This window comes from Trichosurus vulpecula, chromosome 2, assembly GCF_011100635.1.
Source record: "Trichosurus vulpecula isolate mTriVul1 chromosome 2, mTriVul1.pri, whole genome shotgun sequence".
NCBI classification, from domain to species: Eukaryota; Metazoa; Chordata; class Mammalia; order Diprotodontia; family Phalangeridae; genus Trichosurus; species Trichosurus vulpecula.
Window position 1 is genome coordinate 96,725,224 of NC_050574.1, and position 25,404 is coordinate 96,750,627.

The window sequence follows — 25,404 nt, forward strand, 5'->3', positions numbered from 1 at the left end:
GAAGCCGACTGACAAGGGAATATTGTGCTCCATGGCAGAGGCACCATGCTTGGGTGGGACTCCAACACCAGGCTGCTGCAGCATCACCTGCTATTCTAAGAGCACCCACGCCCAACTGACAGCAGCTGTTTCTTTGGAACATGCAGAATGTGATACGTTTTAGACTGAAGCCCCAGAGAGAACAAATTTAATGGACCATGTGAAACAAAAAGATATTTTTTGAAAGAGTTAATGCAGAAACTTTAAACTTGCTTCCCTCCAGGAGGCAGCAAGATACAGTGGAAAAGGCCTTCACTGGCTTTGGAGTCAGAGGACCTGGGTTCAAATGCCACCTCTGGCTTTTACTCCCTTTGTGACTGTAGTAAGCATCTGCTAGCTGCTACTGTGGCTGTGTAAGACCAACAACAACTAGCATATAGAAGGGCTGCTAACACAGGTTCTTTGATCTGCTTTACTAAGGGAAGTAACTTCAAGGGCTTAACAATCTTACTTTAATCACACATGCAAAAATAACTCACATAGTTCAGGAGGAAAAGCCAGCACCCTGAACTTTAGAACAAATACAAATAGAAATTATAAACATCCACAGACAGACCTGGTCTGATTCAAATCACAATTGTAGTTACCAGGAAAGCATCAATATCTGGGTTTGCAGGCCGGGGTGGGGGGGCACTCTTAAGGGCTGCCCAGAGTCTCTTCAAGTCACACACTGCTCTTCCAGTGAGTGAGAGCCCCCAAAACAAACATCTGGGTTTCTTCAGAGCTGGAGGGCTCTTAACAACAGCTACACAGAGTCTCCACATCAACACTCCTCCAGTGAGTGAGAGCCCCAGACAGAATCCTAACCTTTGGGTTTTTGTAACCCCTTCAGGATTCACACTTAATCAGCAAAAGGGTGTGAGCCTGGGGCTTAGTACCTAGTTAGCAAAAGGGTGTGGGCCTGGGGCTTTGCACCTAATAAGGCTTAACCAAAAGCATTTGACTACTTTCGCGTTTCTAAAAGAAAAAAAAACAGTAAAAAAGTCCCACCTTAATTAATATTACAGTGACCCTGTCAAATCAATTAGTTTTTTGGGCCTCGGTTTCCTCATCTGTAAAAGGAAAAGGTTGGCCTGGATGGCCTCTGAGGTGCCTCCCACCTTTATCAACCTATGAATGTTCCTTAAAAGTCTGACATGAAGTCATACCCAAGACCACTGGGCTGGGTCCTTTGTATCTTTTGAGAGAATCACTCTGCCTTCCCAACCTGAAGCAGCTACAAGGTCACCAACTCTTGGGCAGGAACATCAAACCAAGCTCTGGGAAAGTCTTTTCTGGGATTGCTTTTCCAAATACTCTGGGCATCATGCACGGGGAAATAAAACCCAGGTTGGGCAAAATTAACCACAGTGAAAAGTAACAATATATAGCTAACATTTATATATGGCGCACTACATTTTTAAAAACACTCTACATAAATTAATCCATGTCAGAGCTAATAGAGCCTAGAGATCATCTAGTTCAAATTCCTCATTGTACAGATGAGAAAACTGAGACCGAAAGGAGTGATAATGACTTGCCCGAGGTCACACAGCCAGCTAATGGTAGAGCCTAGACTGCATGGAACCCACATCTCTATGCTCAGCTCATCCCAATACACCGTATTGCTACTCAAGAAATACCATGGAATGGGGCAGCTAGGGGGCACAGTGAATAGAGCATCGGCCCTGGAGTCAGGAGGACCTGAGTTCAAATCCTGCCTCAGACACTTGATACTTCCTAGCTGTGTGACCTTGGGCAAGTCACTCAACTCCCATTGCCTTGCCTACCCCCCTCCAAAAAAAAAAAAGAACTATCATGGATTTAGCAAATACAAAGTTGTTGTAGAGTACTAAAATAAAGGTAACTTAGTGCTTTTCACCCAAGTGCTGCAGAGTACCTTTGTTTTAGTATAATAGTAAGGGCAGGAAGAGCAGGGAAAGGTACACTGACAAAGCCTCAGGGCCTCTTGAGGAAAGTGGTGGAAGGCTGTTGTCCTCTATCCACAAATTTGAGCTTCAGAGGATAATTCCAAGCGCTGGTGTTCCTTCTCTGATCGAGAGACTGCCTTCTTTCCTCTACCTCAGCCCCCTAGTTCGATGGTTCTGCTGCTGCCTGTCAGATTACCAGGAATCTAGATAAAGACCCAGGCAGCGCTCAGACACAGCAAGAGTTTGTTGGGCGTGTTTCTCCTTTTGTACCATTGTTCAGTCATTCAGGTTGTATCAAAGTCTCTGTGACCCCGTTTGGCGTTTTCTTGGCAAAGACACTGGAGGGGTTTGCCATTTCCTTCTCTGGCTCATTTTACAGATGAGGAAACTGAGGCAAACAGTGTTAAGTGACTTGCCCAGGGTCACACAGCTAGTAAGTGTCTGAGGCTGGATTTGAACCCGGGAAGATGACTTTTCCTGATTTCAGGCCTGGTGCTCCATGTGCTATGGCGCCACTTAGCTGCTCCTTTGTACTACCGCTGAACATTAAAAATTAAAGCTAGTATTATATAACGCCTACTTCGTGCCAGGCACTGTGCTTTACAAATATGGTCTCATTTGCTCTTCACAACAACCCTGGGATACAAGCGCTGTTATTATCCCATTTTATAGTTGAGGGAACTGAGGCAAACAGAAGTTAAGTGCCTTGTCCAAGGTCATGTAGCTAGTAAGTGTCTAAGGCTGGACCTGAACTCAGGTCTTTCTGATTCCAAGCCTGGCATTATTTCCACTGCACCATCTAGCTGCCTGCTTCATTCCCCATTCTGTTAGCTCAACCTTGGGGATGACTGCATGCCTACCTATTTTCTCTAGTGAAATCTTTTGAGTCTGTATTGCTGTTAGTGGATCCACCTGAGGCCCCGGGCCCATAGCTAACCAATGAATTTACACAGCAAGGTCAGTGGAAACTTTGTCCTTCGTTGATGGTTCCGAGTTAAAGGTGCCAGTAGGTGCTAGTCACAGGACCCCTATTCCCCAGGCTAGCCCATTCTGTATGACTTTCACACTAGTGTTCCTTTTCATCCTATTTCAAGGCCAGAATGTTTCCCAAGAAGTTATTTCATCCAGTTCTCCATAGTAAGGTCTGAACCACAATTCAATCATACCAGAAATGACAGCTTTAAAGTTTCCCAGTGAAGACTTCAGAACCCTCGGGAGGAGCTCATCTCAATTATTTATTTAGAATTTTATTTATTTGTTGAGAATATTTAGAACTTTTATTTTGTATCAGATAATTTTTTTCTATATGAATCTAAATCTATGGCATCAATTTAAGCCCATTCCCTCATCTAGCCTCTATGGTGATAAACAACTGGTCCCTATTTCTATGAAAGGGGCTTGCATATATATATATATGCATATATATGAATATCATTATTAAATCACTCTTCCACATTCAAGGACTTAAAATATATTCTTAGCTGGCTACAAATTCCCACTCCCTGCTCTGACACATGGCATCTTTTGTTCCATATCCCATGCATTCATTCAACAGATTTATTGAGCACTTATTACATACAAGAGAGACAGTGTGCCATAGTAGTTAGAGTGCTGACCTCAGAGCTAGGAAGACACGAGCTCAAGTCTCGATTTAGACGAATACTGGCCATGTGACCCTTGGGAAATCACCCAAGCTCCCAGTGCATAAGGCGAAAAGACTACATTGCAGAGACGCTGCCAACCTGCATTGGTTAAGGGGAGTTTCCTTGCAGGAAGATCCTCATGCCAATGAAATCACAGGTACAGTTTCTATCCCTATTACATGCAAGACATTGAGCTAGGTGCCACGAAGAATGCAAAAATGTACACGGTCCTTGCCTTCTGTGAGCTCATAATCTATAAATGCCAGCTAGGCGGGCACATTGGATAGAGTTGGACTTGGAAGTAAAAGAGACTTGAATTCAAATCCCATCTCAAATATTTACTAGCTGTGTGATCCTGAGGAAATCACTTAATCTCTATCTGCCTCAGTTTCCTGAACTATAAAAGGGAGGTGTGTGTGTATAATAGTACCAAATCCCCAGGATTACTGTGAACACAAATGAGATAACACGTTATACCTTTCCCCTGCAAATCTTAAAACGTTATATAAATGCTAGGAAGCTATTAAATAATAAAGCAAAATCTTCTAAGTTAGTGAATGACCAAGAGGTTTTTCTATGGGACCTGGTAAGTTTCTTCATGTCTACTTCTCTGTTTCTGCTGCTACCACAGCTTTTGTATCTTTCAGTCATGGATACCATAAAGAAGGAAGGGAAGGAGAGCCTACTATGGGGCAGGTTCTGGGCTAAATGCTTTACAAATATCTCATTTGATGCTCACAACAACTCTAAGGGGTAGGGGCTATTATTATTATTTTTAAGGTGAGGAAACTGAAGCAAATGGAGGTTAAGTGACTTGCCCAGGGTCACACAGCTAGCATGTATCTGAGGCTGGATTTGAACTCAGGTCTCCCTGATTCCAGGCAGAATACTCTACATTGTCACCTAGTTGTCTCTTAAAGACATATATAGGGAGTAGAAGAGGTACACAGAGAACTGGAACCTGGGGGCCTACCATCTCATCAGAACCCAGACTTATTTCTATCTACATTTTCAGTTGGTGCTGAACAGTTCTAACAAAAATATCTCTGCTATCCTGTCCTAAGCCACATGAAGTTTAGAGAATTTACAAACATGTTTTAATGTCAAATTTTTCTTTTCTCTGAAGAGGAAATGCAATCTTACTTCAAACACAAGTATCTACCTAAGGGGAAGCAGTCTTCCTGAAACATGGGAGAGGGGGAGTAGGGTTAAGTTGATTAGACTGAGAATGAAATACAATCTGTATTTGAAGTAAGCAATTAGACCATATTCAGTTGAGCCCGTCTTCCACCCTGATTTCCCACAAACTGAACAAAAGGCTTTGGCAGAAACTTGAGTAGAAAAAACAGCTTAGGAGAGGGGATGCTTTTAGTTGTAAACTTCTGAAAAATAGGGATAAAAACAGGTTTTCTATTACTGTTCTCCCACCAGACGTTGTGGCCCATGCCTGTAATCCCTGTTACTAGCTGAGGCTGGTAAATAGCTCAGGAGTTATGGGGCTCAAGCTGAAAAGGTGCATGCACCAAGTTTGTCATGGTATGGCGAGCCCCCAGGAAGGGAAGTGGGGGACCAGGTGGCCTAAAGAGGGCCGAACTGGCCCAGATTAAAAAATTGAGCTGGTTAAGGCTTCCATGCCCATCAGCAGTGGGATTGGCCCCTGGGTACCTTGCATTTCCAGGGTGGCTGAGTAGAGAGACAATTTTTAAAAGCAAACGAACAAATAAATTAGAATAAAATGACCAAATAAATTCTCCCTTCACGACATTCATCCCTACCCATGAATACCTTAATGCCAACCATATAATGTGCCATCCACGTTTGAAGATTCCTTTAAAGACCCTAGAGGCTTATATTCCGTGATAAAGCAAAGGATTCTTTTCTACCACAATCCACCAATGTTACCCCGTCAAACTAAGTGTTAAGCACAAGTTATGACTCCTACATGGCTATTTTAAAAGGGTCAGTTACTCCTTTCTGTCCACATTGATTTTCTCTCCTCCACGCAAAGTTCCCTTTTATGTCATGGATTACTGAGCCCAGAGGATGGCTTCGTTTCTCTCATGTTCTTCACACTTTGATGCCAAAGCCTCAAAAGTCTCCACTCAGATAAATTTGAGGGACTAGATTTGTGCGTGGCTCCTCTTTGAAAGACATCTCTCAGAGGTCATTCTGAACCAAACACAGGTCAAGCTTTCGTACTCTGCCTCTTCACTGGTTAGTGTGGGGATCAAAGAGAGGGAAAAAAGATTCTCAGTTTCTGGATTGTTTCATTTGCAAAAGTCGTTCTGGCAAGCATTTGATTCTTTCTGGTCTTTCAACACTATAAAATGCTAGCATTCATGAATTTTGATTCAATGCCACTGTCATGCCAAATGGTGCACAAAGAGTGTGGGCAGCCTGAGACTAGGTTTGCTGACATAGTCAGACCATGTACCCCATGGGTATAGAACATATTTTGTACAGAGGAGTCTGGATTATTTGCAAAAACATAAGAAAAATTCCTTCATATTATAAAAATGATTATAGAAGCAATATGGCAAAGTTGATAGGGATCTGACCTCAAAATCAGGAAGATCTGAGTTCAAATTCTGCCAATGACACATACTGACTGTATGACACTGGGCAGTCACTTACGCTCTCACTGCCTCAGGCAAAGCTCTAAAATTACAAATTGCGGAGCGGGTGCATTGGCAGAGGGACGTTCTTCATTTAGATTTCCTCATACCAACAAAATCTCAGCTCTAATTTCTATCCCTATTAAAAATGATTAGAGATCAAAGATTAGATTTGTAGTGTTTTGTTGTTGTTGAATATGAAGGAATAGATGATTGAATGAAAAAGCATGGATTAAGTACTTACTATGTGACTGTCGTATTACTATGGCACCATGTATTTAGCACAATTCCTGAACATTATTCAGCCAGCATTGATAATCAGGCTGAATAATTCCCATCTCTAGGTGGCCCTATTTTTGGCTTGAATTATGTAGCCTGACTGCCTGTTCTAAGCAATTAACCGCATCATTGCCAAATTGTAATTTCCGTTCATTCTGTGGGAACATAGTCCGTGTTTAAAGCCAAATATAGCAGATATGATACAGCTTTACCTAAATACGGTCATGTCAACGTTTTGTGACTTCAGCAATAACATCGGCTAATAGCATTTTCCCTAATTGCAAAAAGCTTCCTCTTTCTCCGTAGCTATCATATGGGAACTCCAAAGCTGACCACAGAGACAACTACAGAAGTAAGAGACCCCTTTGAGTCTCAGTTTCCCCATCCCTACAACAAAGGAGTTATACTAGACCCTTAAATACCCTAATTTCCACAGAGGTTCCTAACTTTTGGAATTAATTCACTTTTGGTTCAAAAATATCTTCAATCTGGAAAGCCCACATATGAAAGTAGCTTCCAGACAGATGTGGGATGAATTGAGGCTGTGGATTTTGAATTTTGGGGCACAATTAATTATCACTAAAGGGCTAAAAGGATCTAGTAAACCAACTTGTGGCATGGGGGTCAGGCGAGAAGGACTCTGGGATTGTCTGTGAGTCTAGCTACTATAGAGAGGCATATAGTCAACTGAGTAGATTTCATTAAACTTCATTTCCCTCCTCTTTCCAAGGTTAACCGACAAAATCAGGTGCATAAATTTCTCAGAAATAACTTACTCTTTAGATAAGTTTAAAAAAGAAGTATTTTTTCCCTAATGTATTGCTCAATCTAACAACCACATATAATGCCCTCTGAACAACTGGGGACAAGAGGGCATGGAACAATGAATAGATTCTCTCTAATGGACAATGATGTATTTTGCAATCAACAAGCAGTAGGTGGGCGCTCTCTGTAGTTTCTGCTTGGGGGCCCAGAATTGAAATTTCGGACAACTCACTGAATTCAAGAGGTTGCTCCAAGGAATGTTTAAACCAAAAATTGGCTACTTTGAAAACCATGCAGCATCTGCTCTATCAGAACCTGACAGCCACTGCAACTCGAACCCACTGGCATGCCTTGCTGTAAATGCAGGGGTGGATGCTGAAACACAGGGGTAAAAGAAAAGCTACCCCAAGAAAGCTGATTGCGCCAAGCTGAGGCACAGCAGGAAAACGAAATGATCCAGAGATCCAGAGATTCCTCCAGGCTTCTTACTTTCTTGGAGATAGAATAGGAACAACCTGCCTTGTACTTTTTGGTAAAGAAAAGTGGGCAGATAAAGAATGAGTGAGTGGGCATTTTTTCCTTCTTATTTCTTATAGGATCTAAAGATGGCAGCATGAGCCAGTTGACTCAATTCCCCTCACCCACAGACAGACACCTAACACAGGTACCTGCAGAAGGATCTTGTTCCCATCGTGATCTTCCGTCTGCCATCTTCCTTCACTTATTGGGCTACATGGATTGGGCAAAAGAGGGACAAGCTGCCCGATGTCCTTCACTCGGAACTCTAGCACAGAGGAGTCCGTGGGCACTGGTGTTTGGCCACTGGGGAGTCTTTTCAGAGAGAACTGGATGTCCACATCCAGATTCGAGTAAATGGGGAAAATGCAGAAGTCTGACTTCCTCTGACTTGGGTTCCTTTTCAGGATCAGCTCATAGAGCTTCAGGATGTCAGCAAAGTTCTCATGCCGGCAGTAGATGGAGAAACGGACAATTTCTTTTCCATAATGCACTGGGCGGATGGCCCACAGTGGGGTTCCTGGGGCTAGGGTAAAGAAATCCTGACTACAGGGTAGGTAGGGGAGGAACCTGCCATGAACTCGCTCTGTGTGGTGGTAGTGCCATGGTGGCCTCTGGAAAGTTTCATGGAGTTCCAAAATCTGCTCTTCTCCATATTCCTCCTGTAGGAAGAGAACCACAGCGAGGGCAGGCTGGGAAACCTTGTTCTGTCTTTTTCGTTTCCGAGCCACTCTCCTTTCAGACACACGGAAGAGCTGGAGATCTGGGTGGATCCAAGCCAAAACCTTGTCTATGGCGTCTTGGAGGGCTTTGGACTCACCTGGGTCTGTGATAACATGGACGCTGACAAGGAAGGGATCCTGGGTATCTTCCACAGAAAGCTCACCTGAGAGAACCAACAGAAACACAGTGTTAATGGGAAAAATTTTCTCATGTGTGTGCTCAGGAATCTTTTATGGTAAAGACTAGGCAGAAAAAGGAAAAGCACACACACCAGCCAGGCTGTCCTCCGTGAGTTCTGCCTGTGACTGTGTCTGCATCATCGGGAGATGTGACTAAGTGAGACTGCCCTGGAGAAAATAACCCTGCAGCTAAACATTTATTTGGGAAGGATTCTCATATGGTATTTGATCAGTCACAGAATACTAAACTGTTGCAATAGAAAAGGAAGCATCTGGCTAGTATGGGAGTTTGTTGTAGGGGCCAAAGACAAAAAAAAAATTAGAAATGAAATACTTGTCAGATTCAAACTATAAAAATAACAGGTATGTACTATTGCTCAGTTGTTTTCAGTCGCACCCAATTCCTCATGAAACCATTTGGGTTTTTTTTCGGCAGAGATATTGGGGTGATTTGTCATTTCCTCCTCCAGCTCATTTTACAGATGAGGAAACTGAGACAAACAGGCTTAAATGACTTGTCCAAGGTCACACAGCTAGTAAGGGTCTGAGGCCTGATTTGAACTCAGGATGATGAGTCTTCCTGGCCAGGCACTCTGTCTACCTCCACCTAGCTTCCATACTACCTACTACCAATATTTCCAAGGAGCTCAAATCAGTATTTATGTAGAGCCGCATTAACTCACATCAAGACATCCTATTGGACGAGTGTGGGTCATATAATCATCCCCATTTCCCACGGAGGAAGTTAAGGCAAGGTGAAGAAATAGGAATTGACTTGATCAGGGTCAAATAAGGAATCAGGGGCAGAGCCAATTTCCTCTTCTGGGCTCTTTTCAGACAATGTCATGTCTATGTTACCTACAGCTATATAAATACTTTCAATATGCCATGTGAAAGATTTGTAGTTTCTTCCACGTTGAAATTCTCTCTACCAAAAGCAAATCTTGGAACAGGTCATTGACCCAGATAAATAATCCTAGGGAGTTGCCTGCGGCCAGGATAGGTTAAATGTCTTGTCCCAGGTCATACAGTTAGTAAGAGTCAGAGGCCGCTTCTGTGAATGCTAAATTCTGAGCCCAACACTATTCGCTACACAAGTCTGCTTCTGGCAATTAATTTTTTTAAAAAAATAGACACATATTGAACATATGGTTTAAAAGGTAAGAAAAACCATCCAATACAAACAAACATATTTATCTCAAATCCACAACATAAAGCAATAGGATCAGGATGTTGAAAGGAAAAGTACCCAAACAAACAAAAACTTTGATGAAGAATGAAAAAAAACTAACAAGTATGGATGAATTTGGGATCGGAATAGCTGGAACTATTTCTAAAACATATGGCCTAGACAGAAATGCATCTCTCTTCCTTTTATAAGCCTAATCATATTCTAAGTTACATTGAAGTGAGCAGACAAAGACCTTGGTGCTGAGAAGCCCATGTAATGGAAACAAGGGAGAAAGCCACATTTTATTTCTTTTTCTCCCACCAGCAAAGTAATCAAGACCTCCTCTCCTCACCCCCTTTCAAAGGACCTAGATGAAAAAAGTTGTAATAATAAACATGCAAAAATTGTAAAATGCACTTCTGGGCAAGATAGACGCCTGAAAGGAGGTAGCTAGCTACCACATACTTTCTCCAGGAACAACCTGAAATTCACACCAGCCTTAATAATGATCAAGAAACTAAATGAGAAACCATAGTGACTTCTTCCACTTAATAGGAAATAGGAAAGGAGATCCATCAGCACCAACAGAGGCAAACAAGACAACAGCTTCCTAGCATGGCCAGAGACAAAACACAGATACAGGTAGTTTTTGAAGGCTTTGTGTCCGGAAGTAGCAAGAAAGGAGCCCTGAATCCCTCAACATCCCTGGGGAGCTCTAAAAGTCCCATGGCAGTGAGAAAGTCCCAGGGTGATGACCTCAGGAACCAATGACCAGTACTGTGCAGCAGCACTCGGACCAGGAGATTCTGGGTGTCTCTGGGCCCCTAGCACTTTCCTGACATGGTGGAGAGGGCCTTGAAGATGCAGTGCTCTGAATCTCAAAAATCCAGGAGGGCCTAAACCCTGGAAGGTAGAAATCAGGACAAGAACCAGCTCACCGAGAGGACCTATCACTGCAAAAGTATATCAGGAGCCAGAGCCTGGCCCTGGAAAAAAGTCCCAGTTTAGGAATTAAAGCTGGAGAGATTATTAAACCAAAGAAAACATTGACTAGTATACAAAATTACTGTAGATCTAGAGACGTCCCCCCCCCCCCCCAAAGAGGAAGAGAATAGTTATTATAGACCTGTAAGCAGAGACTCAAAAGAAAAAATGATTTTTCCACAAGGATTACATGAATAGCTCAAAGAACTGAGCAAGAGGTAAAACAAACAAAAACCAACAACAATAACAAAAAAACCCAACCCCACAAAATATAAACTCTGGAGAAAAAAAATTGGAGGGATAATTAGAAAAGAAAGTGGCAAACCTTATCTAACTGAGGGACTTCCTAAAAAGAATAAACAAATCAATAACTCCATGAGATAGCAAGAAATATTAGAACAAAATCAAAAGACTGAAAAAAGTAGGTGAAAATGTAAGATTACTGATATCCACAACAACTAACCTGGAAAACAGGTCAAACAAATTAGGAATCACCGAACTCCCTACATACTATAATTTTTTCCCTAAAAGCCTGAATATTATATTTCAAAAAATCATAAGTGAACATTGTCTATTAAGATCTATTAGAACCAGAAGGCAGAGTGAAGATAAAAAGGATCCACCAATAACATCTTTAAAGGAAAAATCCCAGCAATGTCATGGCCAAAATTCAGAGCTCCCACATCAAAGAAAAAAAACACTGCAAGCTTCTAGATAAAAGCCATTCGGGTACCAAGGAACCACAGTTAGAATCACAGAAGACCTGGCAGCTTCTACTACAAATGAGAGGAAATCTTGGAATACAATATTCCAAAAGTCCAAAGAGATAGGCTTACAACCAAGAATAACCTACTCAGCAACACCGACTATAATTGTATGGGGTGGGGGGGGGTGGGAAATGCATCTTTAAGAAAATAGAAAACTTTAAAGCATTCCATATGGGGGAAAAACCAAGCAGAATTAAAACAAAAACAAAAGCCAAGAAAAACCTAGGAAGGGAAATTTATTTGAGCAATTGGAAGAGGCCATATGATGTTGTAGTGTTAATATCCTGATGGGGGAGAAGAAACAAATGTCTGCTCAGAACCATAATATCTTCCAAGTGTACTGATGGAGTTAAATACGAAAAACATCAGAAGGGAGGGGAAGGTTGGTTTTATTAGTATGGTTTTAAAAGGATCAAGAGAAGGGAGGGCAAATGGAGGAACAGAAATAAGGGAAGGAGAATAGAAAGGAAGGAAAAGAAGGTGGAACTTGCTATGTCTCTTAATTGTGAATAATATATATAATTGTGAATAATATATATAAAAAGAAAAATATGCACTTAAAAGACTAAAGTTATTGCATGAATAAATACCAACTATCTGAAACTCAGCTGTGCTTATTGGCGTAATCAGTTTTATTAATAGTGTACTTTTTGTAGGTCTCGGTGGCAAAGTGGATAGAGTGCCAGCTTTGAGTTAGGAAGACTCATCTTCCTGAATTGAAATCTGGTCTCAGACAGTACTAGCTGTGTGACCCTGGACAAGTCACTTAACCTTGTTCATCTCAGTTTCCTCATCTGTAAAATGAACTGGAGAAGGAAATGGCAAACCATTCCAGTATCTTCGCCAAAACCCCAAATGAGTCACGAAGAGTTAGACAAGGCTGAAATGACTGAACAGCAACTGTAGGTCTACTGAACATAAAGCTGTCTAGCCATGTTTTCCAGAAGGATTAGCTAAAAAATGCTCACTTGTGTCCAGTATCCAATTCACTAGTTCTCCAGTCTTTGTAGATTCTGGTCACATGCATAACTATATTAGGAAGAGCTGATTTTCAACTGAAAAATAGACTCATTGCACTCTGGGGCAAAATCATGGGTCCAAGGTCTAGGATCCCATGGAAGGGGAAAGTAGAAGAGGCTGCGTCAAATATGTGTTTATTTGATGTGCTGTATCAAGAGTCAAAGATTAAAATCCAGATTCCTGGTAACTCCGACTTCTCATGTACAAATGCCCAATTTCAGGGGAGGGATAAACAGAGTGATCCGGCTTTATTTGTCCTCTTGCCTGGAGAGGCACAAAGGGAGCCACTGGTAGGCCACTCCTGTTGTCTGCAGCCCACTCTCACTCTTGGCGCTATGAAACGTCTGGGAGTGGAAGAGGTGAAGCTTCCATGTCAATGCTTTGCCAATTAATTTTTTCGGGTGGGTATAGGGCACAATTGCCGTGTCATCTGGCCCAAACCTAAGTTTACTTCGCAGCCTGGTTACTGTCAGAGTGTCTTCTTGCAAAACAGTGAAGCGTGTGTCCATTAGCCTTGAAAGAATGCATGCCTGGAGTTGGCTGTTTAAATTGGCCTAACCTTGCAAAACACTAAAACTTTTGGGGATATTTCACCAAAATAATGCTATTGCTTATTTCAGGATCCATAGATTTTTAATTCAGTTAACTTTGTCCCATAAGGGATGTATTAAACAAAAGAGGACTAATTTGAATTTACAAAGATTTTCAGGCAGATTAAGTGAATTTCACCCAAGAGATATCATTTAACCTAGAGATGACTTATCTTTGTTGGTGTATAGTTGTTATAGTCGTGTTTTGTGACTCTATTTGACATTTTCTTGGCAAAGGTAGTGGTCTGCCATTTCCTTCTCCAGCTCATTTTACAGGTGAGGAAACTGAGACAAACAGGGTTAAGTGACTTGCCCAAGGTCACACAGCTACTATGTATCTGAGGCTGGATTTGAACGCATGTCTTCCTGATTCTAGACCCAGGGCTCTAACCACCATACCACCTAGCTGCTCATCTAGATTATACTATACCGTGCACAGTTTTTTTTTTGACTGGTGGCTTGACTGAGCTGATTGGTGGTTTTGGCATTTGGGGTATTCAGCCTCACATTTATTTCTTTATGATCTTCCTCCTCCTTCCTTTCACTCGGTTCCAGAGCTAATATGTTCAATAACGCATAAGCACCAGGAGGATTCAGTTAAATCCAAGAAATTCATGCCTGTAACTGCTCAGTCAGTATAGGTTAAAAATTAAAATTTCTATTTACTTTTCCAAAAAAAAGAATATTCATATAAATTATAATGGCCAATGTTGGTCCTAGAGAAGAGTTGAGACAACACCTTTTCCTATCCCTTTTTGTAGGAGTGGAAGAATACAGATATGGAATAAAACATACACTGTCAGATTTGACTGAGTTGTTAATTGGTTCTGCTGAACAGCTTTAAAAAACTTCTTCCTTAATTTTTGTTATAAAGAATGACTCACTGACTGGTAGATGGGGGGGGGGACATAACTGTAAATGAGGATGATCTAACAACAAAGGACAGCAAGAAAAATCAGATCGAAAAATGTAGACAGAGAAGGTTCAGATTAAATTGATCATTGAGCCTTCAATGATCAACTCCAAGAGAAAAAAATTTCACTCTTTGGCATAATCCAGGCAACACTGCCACATGGCTCAGAACCACAGACTGAGGAATGGGGCTTCTGGAAAAGGCTCTCCAGGAGATCTTAGCATAGCGTGGTGGGAAGTACACTGGATTTGGAGTCAGAGGACCTTAGTTCAACTCTTAACCCTGGTCACACACTGCCTATTTGCCAGTACAAGTCACTTATGTTCGTGCTTCAATTAACTCATCTGTAAAATGGGAGGGTAGATGACCTCCAAAGTCTTCCTTCTTGCTCTAAACTCCTGACTCTTTGACATCTAAGTTTTCATCCCAACTCTGAGGTTAGAATCAATCGATCAATAAGTATTTATCAAAGCCTTTATTCTTATTTATACTAGCACTGCACTATATGTTTGGGATAAGAATCCCAAAATGAAATTATCTTGGCCCTTGAGGAGCTCACAGTCAATGGGGGAGATATACAAATATATAAATACCTACATGTATAAATAAATACCTACAAAAAAATGCATGGCAATTTTTGGAGGGCAGGAGGAACTAGAAGCTGGAGAGAGAAGTAAATGCTTCATGTGAAAAAAGGTATTTGAGTTGTTTTGGAGGAAACAGGGATTCTAAAGAGTGGAGGTGAGGAAATATTGCGTTCTAGGAATGTAGGAGAGTCAATGAAAAGGCATGGAGGCACCTAGGTGGCACAGTGGACAGAATACCAGCCCTGGAGTCAGGAGGATCTGAGCTCAAATCTGACCTCAGATACTTACTAGCTGTATGACCCTGGGCAAGTCACTTAACCCTGATTAATTCCAAAAAGAAAAAAAGAAAAAGCATGGAGGTGGAGGAGAGAATGTCATGTGTGAGGAACAACAAGGCCAGTCTAGTGGGACTATAACATGTGGGATATCTATAATATATAAGAAATACATTTACATAAATATATAAAATATACAGATGATATATTTATAATAAAATATATTTATATAAATACATAATATATAAAATATATTCATATATACTTATACAGATAATATATTATATATAAAATATAATATAAAAATATTTGATATATAATAATATATTAAAAGACTGGAGATGTAGGTTGGAGCTATATTACGAAAGTCTTTAAAAGCCAGAGTAGGTTATGTTTGATTTGAAAGTCATTAGGGAACCAATGGAGAATAATGAGTAGGGAGGTGACATCATCAGAACTTGGATTTAGGAAAATCACTTCAGTAGGTTTGTGGAAAATGAATTGAAGTGGAGAAGAGATTTGAGGCAAGAAGACCAATTAGAAAGTTATTGCAACAATCCAGATGAGAGGTAATTGCAGCCTGAACTAAGATGGCGGTGATACGAGTAGAGAAAGAAGAAGGATACCATGAATGTAGAGACAACAGAGCTTGGCAACTGAGTCTCTATGTGGGGCAGGAGATTAAGAGACAAGGATAAAAATGAGGCTGAGACTCTGGCTGACTGGAAGGAGGACAGCAGTCTTGACAGAAACAGGCAAGTTATCAGAGCACAGGGCTAATAGGGTCATGGGCTACATCCGCTTTGGTGGCAGTTGGCTTCCATCTGTTTCCTAACTCACAAGTTGTGTCCTTGACTCCAGTCAGCTGCCTGGCAAACGTAGGCACTTAGCCATAAGAGATACTTGGTGGGAGAACGCATGTGGATCTATGGAAATTTCTTATCTCTCCTAAAAAACATAACTCCAAATTGCCCTTTATTCAGCCCCATTACTTTGCTGTCTCCCTTTGACTGCATGCCCTTTGGCCATTTCACCGATATTTACACTACCATCAGAAAAGCATGGGAAACAAAAAAATGCTCAAACTAAAACCAATTAATTTTTCCACTTGTCAACCACTCTGGCAAGAGATTTAGCTGGGGGGAGGATGTTGACACTATGCACTAAAATAAGGTTTGGGGATTTTATGTGAATTTCAATTATCTAAGCTACCTTTGCCTCCTATGAGTATGAATAATTGTGATTTCTCTATATATTAATTGATACTCAGTCATAATGAAACAGGGAGGACAAAGACCTCTGAATAGTTGGAGAGCAAGGAAATGATTTAGGGAAAGCCCCCCCCCCCCATCTGATGCTTTCTTATTGATGTCACCTCTTGAAAAGAGGTTGTGCCTGGGTACTGAAGTAGAAAGTAACATTTGGAAGTTGGGGATAAAAAAAAAGCAGAACAGTGAGGCAAAGAGGATCGATCCGGTTCTATGAAGAGGCTTGAAAATTAAAATAATTTTAAGCATCTAAACAAAGCCATCAATGTGCCCGGTTTTCCAACATCTCTTAGTGAGACAAAGGTTTCTGAGAAGGCAGAGACAAGGGTCATTGTTGATGTCTATATGGATAAATGAAACCTTGCTGCCTTGAAAGGGGCCAAGACAAAAACGCTGAAACAAAGAGGCAAGACAGAAATCTTAGCCAAGACACCTTTCCTAGGAGCTGTTATATCTGTAGCCAAAAAGCAAACAAGCGAAGAAAATAGGATTGAAAAATGACCTCTATTCCCTTTGCTCAGCAAGAACTAGAGGACGTGAATACCCAGACCATGTCTAATAAAGAGGCACTGTGTGAGGACCAGCCTTGGCATTGGTATTCTAGAACCAAAGGAGTCCTCAGCACCAAAGGGTGAAAAAGCTTCCCAGGACAACTTAATAATCGTTTTAGATTTCAAGATTATCTACCCACCAGAGAAAATAAGCTCAGTAGAATCAGCAGAAACTGTTACAGTAAAAGAGGGGAAAGAAATTTATGTCACTCATCCATAGTTAATGACAATTAATAATTAATAATAATTTTGCTTTGTAGAAGCAGAGACACAGCTATTTTATCTTCATGCCTTCCATTATAATCTTCCTTTAGGATCTCTGATGCCAGCTACTCAGAGAGGGAAAAAACCAAACCAAACGAAACAAAAAAACCCACCGCCACTACCAACTCACAGAAGAAAGAATCTGATAAGTTTGCTGAACTTTCCTATAGTGATTAGAGAGGATATTTTCACAGTGAGCTTGGCTTTCAAATGAGTTTGATCTTCCCCCAAAATCATCATCATTATAATCAACCCTTATTAAGCACCCACTATATGCCAGGCACTGTGCTTAAGTGCTGAGGATACAAGAAGAGGCACGAGACAGTTACTGCCCTCAAGGAGCTCACACTCTAATGCAGGAGAAAAGAAAAAGATATATAACTCCTTTCCATGTAATCATATCCACTCCTTTCCTCTCCCCTTGCTTTTACTCCCTATGAGATTGTACTTCTGGGATGAAAGAGGAGAATCAAAACTAATTAAAGAGGACAGAAAAGGATTAAGAAAGAGTAAGAAGAATGAAGGAGAATTAGGGGGAAGATTTGAAAGAAATATGTTCAAGAAAAAGGAGAAGGTAGTCGGCAAGACAAGGCAAGGTTAGAAAAGGTAAGTGAAGGAATTAGAAGGTATAGCAAATTGATAGAGAAGACTAGTGAGGGGGTAAATTAGTGAAACAGAAGGCTGACACTAGGCTGAAGGGAGGTAGAGGGGACCGGAATTGTTGAGACTAAGAAAGGAAGTTGACTACCATTATAAAGTAATTTAAGGGGACAATTGTCTATGAAAGATTTAACTAGATGGAAATAAGTGCAAATACCAGCAAATCATTTTTTAAAAGCCAAGACTAAAAATCTCTACCATTATGGAGAGTAGCAGTTGCACAGTGTTAGATGTTTGTATATATATTATAGTATGGCTGAGTGATCTCCCTCCTGGAAGAGAAGGTTTAAAGAACAGAAACGCCTCTCTACCCTCGAGGTTTTTAAGGAAAATTAAGTTTTCTTAAAGGAAAGAGGATCTAGGCTTCAAAGGGGAACTGAGGGAATTGAAGTGGAGGAGGTGGGGACCTAAGAGTTATCTAGATATTAGAGAATAGAAGAGGGTTAACTGAGAAAATATCAGTTTTGTTATAAATACAAATATATCTTACTACACAAAATTGAATTATTTGACTCTTTGGGGGATAATAAATATCTCGTCTAATCTAATGAGTAGAAGTTGAAAACAAGATAATTTTGGCTTAATGTCAGGGAAAACTTCCCAATAATTAGAGCCACAAAATCGATTCTACATATAGTTTGTACTTGGTTACTTTTATGTTGTCTGTCTCATTAGATTGGAAGGTCCTTGAGGACAGGGCCTTTCTTGGCATCCTCAAGCATTTAGCATGGTGCTTGAAAGATAGTGGGTGCTTAATAAATGTTTATTGATAGATTGCCTGAATAAGTGGTAGTTTCCTTATCCTTAGAAGTCAAGCTGGACAACTGCTTATTGGGCATGTTACATAGTGGGGATTCCTTTCAAATATGGCTTGGATCTGATGGCAGAGATGGTCCCTTTCGAATTCTGTGTTTTTTGATTCTTTGACTCCTGACAGCCAATAAAACCCAGCAGAATAAAGCATCATGCATGGTTTGTTCAAAAAAAGCTATCAAGATAAATGGGGGATAATCGACAGAGAAAGAAGGCACTAGAATTATGAGGGATGAGGAAAGACTTCCCGTAGACAGTGGGAGTTTAGGTGGGACTTTAACCCAGGAGGTGGTGATGAGGAGAGGATGCATTCTAAGTATGGGGGACAGCCAGAGAAAATTCTCAGTTAGAAGACTGGGTGTCTTATTCAAGGAGCAGCAAAGAGGCCAATATCACTGGATGGAAGAATGACATGGTGGGGGACGGGAAATACAGAAAGGTGGGCTGTGAGGTTTAAGAGGATTAGAAAGGGAGTCGGGGAAGGTTGTAAAGGGCTTTGAATGCCAAACAGAGGATTTTATATTTGATCCTGCCTCCACAAGCAACCTGACAGAAAATAAGCATATATGTGCATCACTAATGTGTTGCTTTTCTTTTTCTGTTTTTGTATCATTTTTCTTATGTATATTTTGCTTTCTGTTGTGTGATTCTGACTTGATTAATAGAGTTGACTTGAAAGGGCAACTTTAAAAACACACAAAGATTATTTTATATTTGTTTCAATTATTTTTCAGCAAACCTGGACTAAATATGGGCAGGGACTATTTTTGCCTTTGTAATCCCAGCACCTAGTCTAGAACCTGGAATAGCAAAGGACGTAAATAATTGCCTGTGGTTGATTGATTGAAACCCAAATGGATCCACTACAAATTTATGTTACATAATCTCCACTGGGTCTTCCCTGCAGCAAGGCACCTTTTATACCTTCCTAAGTGATTTGTTTCCTGTTACCCTAATAGATTCATTATCCTACTCACCACAGCAGCTGTTCCAAACTTTTTACTCCTCTTCAAGCCTCCTATGGAACCCCCTTTTCCCATTTTTCAAGTGAGGACCTTGCCTCATATTTCATCAAAAAAAACCAAGGTGAGCTTTCTCTTCTCCCCTCCCCCACATCGCATATCACTCAAAGGTCTCCTCTCTTTCACCCTGTCTCACATGAGGAGGTGGTCCTTCTTTTTGAAGGTAATCCACCCTAAATGCATCCTTAATCTCATTGCATACCATGTTCTCCATAAATTTCCCCCTTTATCATCCCTACTCTTTCTCTGATTTTTAATCTCTCCCTGTTTTCCAGCTGCCTCCCTGCTGCCCACAAAGACTTGTTGAGGTTTAGTCTCTGCCCACCCCAAAAACTGTTCGAGTTTAGGCTCTGCCCACCCAGGGACACCAAAAACTGTTGTGTTTCATGATGTGTTGTGGTGGGACAGTCTCAAAGAATTCAGTCAGACCACCTCTAATCCAAGCCTAGGCATTTACCGAGATTGACGCCACTCACGAAGCAGGCTAAGTTTCAAGAGGAACCAGCAGCTTCAGAGAAAGCAAAATGGATTTTTATAGGGTAAAGATGCTGTTTACACAACCAAAATTTACACAGAATATAGGAATATGATTAATATGAAAAAGGCAGGAGGAGTTTGTTAAGGGATTAGGTAATGGAGGAAGGGTCCCTCCTATGGTTCTGTGGTTAAACATTCTGGTCGTGCAGCCCTCCAATTGACTAGCTGTTGTGTTCCTGTCTGGTCAAGATGGATAGTTAGGTATCGTGGTTCTGTCTTGGGCTGGATGAATGATGTGATTGTGGTTGAGTACAAGAACACATCTGTTCAAATATATGGAATGGGTCTGGGGGCAGTGACTGGGATCCCATCACATGGACATGCCTGTTCTAGTAAGCAGTGAGGCATATATGAAGAAGTTAAGATATTGAGTGTGTGTGGGGTGGGGTGGGGTGAGTGGTTAGGTAGTGGGCCTGCTGTTCAGTGGGGCCTATAAGGAAGTTAGAATACTGGGGCTGAGGACAGCTTTATTAGAATTCCATCACACTCCCACATCTTCCACATCCTTAAAAAAATCTTCACTTGATCTGACCATCTCCACTAGCTATCTTCCTATATCCTTCCTCCCCTTCCAGGCTAAATCCTTTAAAAATTTGTATGTACACGGCACTCCCACTTTCTCTACTCACTCTTTTCTAAACCCTATGCAATATGGCTTCAAATTTCATCACTGTATTGGAACTCCAAAGTTAACAAGACATTCACTTCATCATTTAATGGAAAATGTTCTCTCCAAAGTTATCCCCAATCTCTTAACTATTTTAATTATCTCTTAATTATCAAATCTAACAGCTTTTTTTTCAATCCACCTTCTTTACCTCTCTGTAGCCTCATTCTGTCAATCACTCTTTTTTCTGGGATACTCTCTGCTCTCTAGGTTTTCATGACACTGCTCTCTCTTGGTTCTCCTCCTACCTGTCTGACTGCTCCTTCTCAGTGTCTTTTTCTGAATCCTTATTCCAGTTATACCCATTAACCTTGGGTGCTGCCTAATGGTCTGGCGATGTCATTAGCTCCCATGGATTCAATTATTATTTTGATATACATGATTCCAAGCTCTATGTTTGCAATCTTTATCTCTCTTCTGAGCTCCAATCTTAAATTACTAACTGCCTCTTGAGGATTTCCAACTGAATGCCCCACAGACATTTCAAATTTCATATATCCAAAACCAGAACTTATTATTTTTCCTACTAATCCCATTTTTCTTCCAAACTTCCATGTATTGTTGAGGGTACTACCATCCTCCCGATCACCCATGCTTACAACTTCACGTGGTGCAGTGCTGGGCTTGGAGTCAAGAAGACTCATCTTCCTGAGTTCAAATCTGGTCTCAGACACTTACTTGTTGTGTGACCCTGGGCAAGTCAATTAACTTGGTTTGTCTCAGATCCTCATCTGTAAAATGATCTGGAGCAGGAAACGGCAAACCATTCAAGTATTTTCGCCAAGAAAACTCTAAATGGGTTCACAAAGAGACAGACACAACTGAACAGTAATGTCATCCTTCACTCCTCATTTTCACTTATTTCTCCACACAATCTGTTACCAAATCTTGCTGTTCCTAGCTCCGCCATATTTTTTATATGTCCCCTTCTCTCTACTCACAGAGCTGCCAACCTGGTGCAGGCCCTCATCTCTATGCCTTGACTACCTCAATAGCCTTCTGGTCAGTCTCCCTCAAGCCTTTCCTGACTCCACTCCATCCTTCACTTGGATGCCAAAGTGATCTTCCTGAAGTAGGTCGCTCTCCTTTTAAATCAACTCCAGTGTTTCCCTGTTACTTCCAGGATCATATATAGAACGTTTTCTTTGATTTTGAAAGCCCTTTAGAACCCGGCCCCTTCCTGCCTCTACAGTCTTTATATACAATCTACATACATTAACCTTCTTGCTTTTCCTATACTTGACAGTCCACAGCCCAACTCCAGGTCTTTTCATCGGGTATCCCCTATTGCTCCATATCCTCACCTCCACTTCCTTCTCAGGCTTCCTTCAAGACAGCTTAAATCCCACCTTCTGCAAGAAGCCCTTTCTGGTCCCTCCTCATCCCTATCTCCTTACCCCAATGATGCCTACCACACTTGCCCTCCCTCTGGCTTTCCCTCCATTTACACTGTATATACCTTGAATCTAATTTTTTGACATATTGTCCCCCCAATTTGAATGTGAGTTTCTTGAGCACAGGATTCCTATTTTTGCCTTTCTTTGTATCCTTCATGCCTAGCACAGTGCCTGGCACATAATAAGCACCTACCAAATGCTTGTTGCCTCATTGACTTTTTGCCAGAAGGAGGGGAGGAGGACAATATCTTTGGAAACAGAGTGATATAGTGGGCAGGTGTCCAGTGGGGCACTATTGCTGGGGAGAGACATATATAGTAAGACCCATATAGCCTTTCTCCCATCCCCCTCAACAGTATAAAGGTATAAAAGGTAGCTGAGGAATAACAAACCATGCTAATAATTTAGCAAATCATGCTAATAATTTAGCTAATAGCTAAACCAAACAAAGAGTGGAGTAGGCTTCAGTGAGAATGAATATGTTTGGGGGGGATAGGGTGTAAAGCACAGGAATAACTAAAAGGATACAGAGGATACATAGAGGAATTGACACTCCTGGTGTGGAAGTTCCTTCCACCAATGAAGAACAGCCCCTGATTTCTAACATACGGTCTTAGAGAAGTTTTTACAGGTAATAAATGATTTGCTTATGGTCACATGACCAATATGTTTAAGAAGCAGGTCTCAAACCTGGGGTTTCCTGACTCCAAGGCTGACACTGTATCCCCTATACCACTCTGTCTCTTTGTTTTGCTCTACCTGCTGCCTATCCAAGGTGGATGGTCACCACCCAGGGAGCAGGTGGATTAAAGGAACTAAATAAAGGACACCTACAAGATCTGGTAAGGGGATTGATCAAAGGCACTGTGTAAGTAGACAAGAGGAGCAGAGTTTTGTCCCTATGAAAACAGAAGGTCAGAAGTCTTTTCAGAGGATGGACAGATGGCAAGTGGTTTGTCCCTTCAGGGCACAGAAAGCCAGGGGTCTGTCCCTAAATGGACAAGAAGCCAGGAAGACCATGTAGAGGGTACAGGAAAACTGACTTAGGGGAGAGGGCTAAAAAGGGAGGAGTGGATTCTCCATTAGAGCTTTACAAGTCAGAGAGTCCAACATCTGACACAAACATATACAGAGCAACAGCTCAGCCAGAGACACAGCCCAAAAGATACCAACAGCCATAATGTGGATAACAGCTCTGTCACTATCTGCCTCACATGGCTGTTGTAAGGAAAGTGCTTTGCAAACCTTAGACACTATACAGGGTGTCCCAAAAGTCTGAGGGCACTTTCAAGCTTTAATAGCGTTAAATGCATACATATGCAAACACTTACGGAGAGTGTCCAAAAGTCTCAGTGCAGTTTTAAGCTTTTGAAGTTACAGGGTATCCCAAAGGCTTAGTGCAGTTACAAGTTTTAAGAGTTTAAAAATGCATTAAGATTTCAGGACACCCTATATACAGGTGATCATTATTAATATGAAAGGAAACCAAAACCCACTCTCTTCTAGATTATTGCTTACACTACAGATGAAGAGCTTTGTCCACCACAGAGATTAGAGACTCCAGACATTAATCAAGGGATCTATCACTGCTATCAGTATGGCAGCTCCCAGACACCAGGTGTTGGGCACCCAACACACTGGAAGGCTGATGGAACCTGGAAATGTCCCAAAGGGACAGAACTTGGCTGACCCAAGCTGCTGACACATTGGTGTCTGGGACTTTATTTCTGGAAAATTGGCCCCAGACCTTGGCTGGAGACCTTTTCAACCTCGAATGCCAGAGGTTGAATAAATATCTTGATTGTATCATGTCGCTTATTAGCTCACTCTGCCTGTGAGAATCATCTTCCAGAAAGGGGTCAAGTGGCAAAAGTCCCAGCTGAGACCATGTACCAGCATACCAAGCATGTAACATAAAGGTGAATAGGTCGTGACTGGATAAAAGTTCAGACTGTGAAAAGAGAAGAGAGTGCTAAGAAAAAAAGATCAACACTAAAAAAAAGAATTAAACTAAACAACTTAATAGAAATGGCAAAGTAAGAGAGGCAGCATGGGAGTAGTAGTGAATCAGCCTCAGAGTCATGAAGACTTGGCTGCTCCTGACACGTTCTAGTGCCCTGATCATGGGCAAATCATATCACCTGTCAATGTTCCAGAGAATTCCCCCAAACTCAATGGTGCAGATTAGATGCCAGTATACACTGGGGTGGGAGTAGGGGATTCCTTCTTCTAAAGTCCCTAAATTAATGAAATCACAGATTTAGATTTTTTTCAAAATGCAAAATAATAATGTTGTCAGAGGTTTCTAAATTTCTCATTGCTCAATACAGCAACTAGTGAGAAGGGACGTGTGAATTACAGGATGGTGACGTAAATGGCTCTCAACATAACTCCTAAACCTTAATAACTCAAACCAACAATAAATGCACAGTCATTAGCAATTAAAAACTGCACCAAGAAGTAAAGATGCTAAACAATTTCACACAACGTAAAGTCTTCCGAAATAAAAGAGAGATGAATAAAGACTGAAGCCCTTACCATCCCTCTAGCCCGCCCTATGCAACCTATCAGACAGGCTTCCATTTTGATCTTTGATGGTGGCCTAGAGGCATTCGCTAACTGGCGTACAGTGTGGGAAGAGTGCTGAATTTGACTAGCCCATGTGACAGAGAAGATTCAGGACTTAGAGCTGGAAAAGCCATCAGAGGCCATCTGGTCTAATCCCTTGGTGCTGCCAACTCCCCCCACTCCCAACCATGGAGTTTAATAACTCCCCTGGGGTCACAAAAGTAGTATGCGTGTGAGGAAGGGGGAAGGGAGGGGAGGTGAATGCTGGTCCACTACACAATGAGAGGGTAGATAACTTTATGTGTATGAGACCCAGCAATGAAAAGCTGGTCTTTCCTGTTGAAGGAGAGAGGAACATAAATCCAGCTACGATATCTCCCCAGGTATCTATGTGGCACACCAGGCAGCTAGGAGGTATAATGGATAGAGTGCCAGGTCTAGAGTCAGGATGACTCCTTTTCCTGAGTTCAAATCTAGCCTTAGATACTTCCTAGCTGTGTGACCTTGGGGAAGTCTCTTAACCTGGTTTGCCTCAGTTTCCTCATCTGTAAAATGAGTTGGAGAAGGAAATGGCAAACCACTTCAGTATCTTTGCCAGGAAAACTCCAAATGGAATCAGGAAGAATTAGATGCGACTGAAAATGACAGCAATGATATCTCCTACAGGAACTTTCATGAAAT

General features: G+C 41.4%; 1 protein-coding gene across 1 annotated transcript in view; it reads right to left on the minus strand.

Annotated features, from left to right (window-relative positions):
- The window catches only part of FAM124A (family with sequence similarity 124 member A), a 111,331-nt gene that overhangs the window by 40,978 nt on the left and 44,949 nt on the right, over positions 1-25,404 (minus strand). The window contains exon 3 of the mRNA XM_036742683.1: positions 7,920-8,653. Coding sequence (XP_036598578.1) covers positions 7,920-8,653 — 734 coding nt within the window. The remainder of the gene's footprint in view (positions 1-7,919; positions 8,654-25,404) is intronic.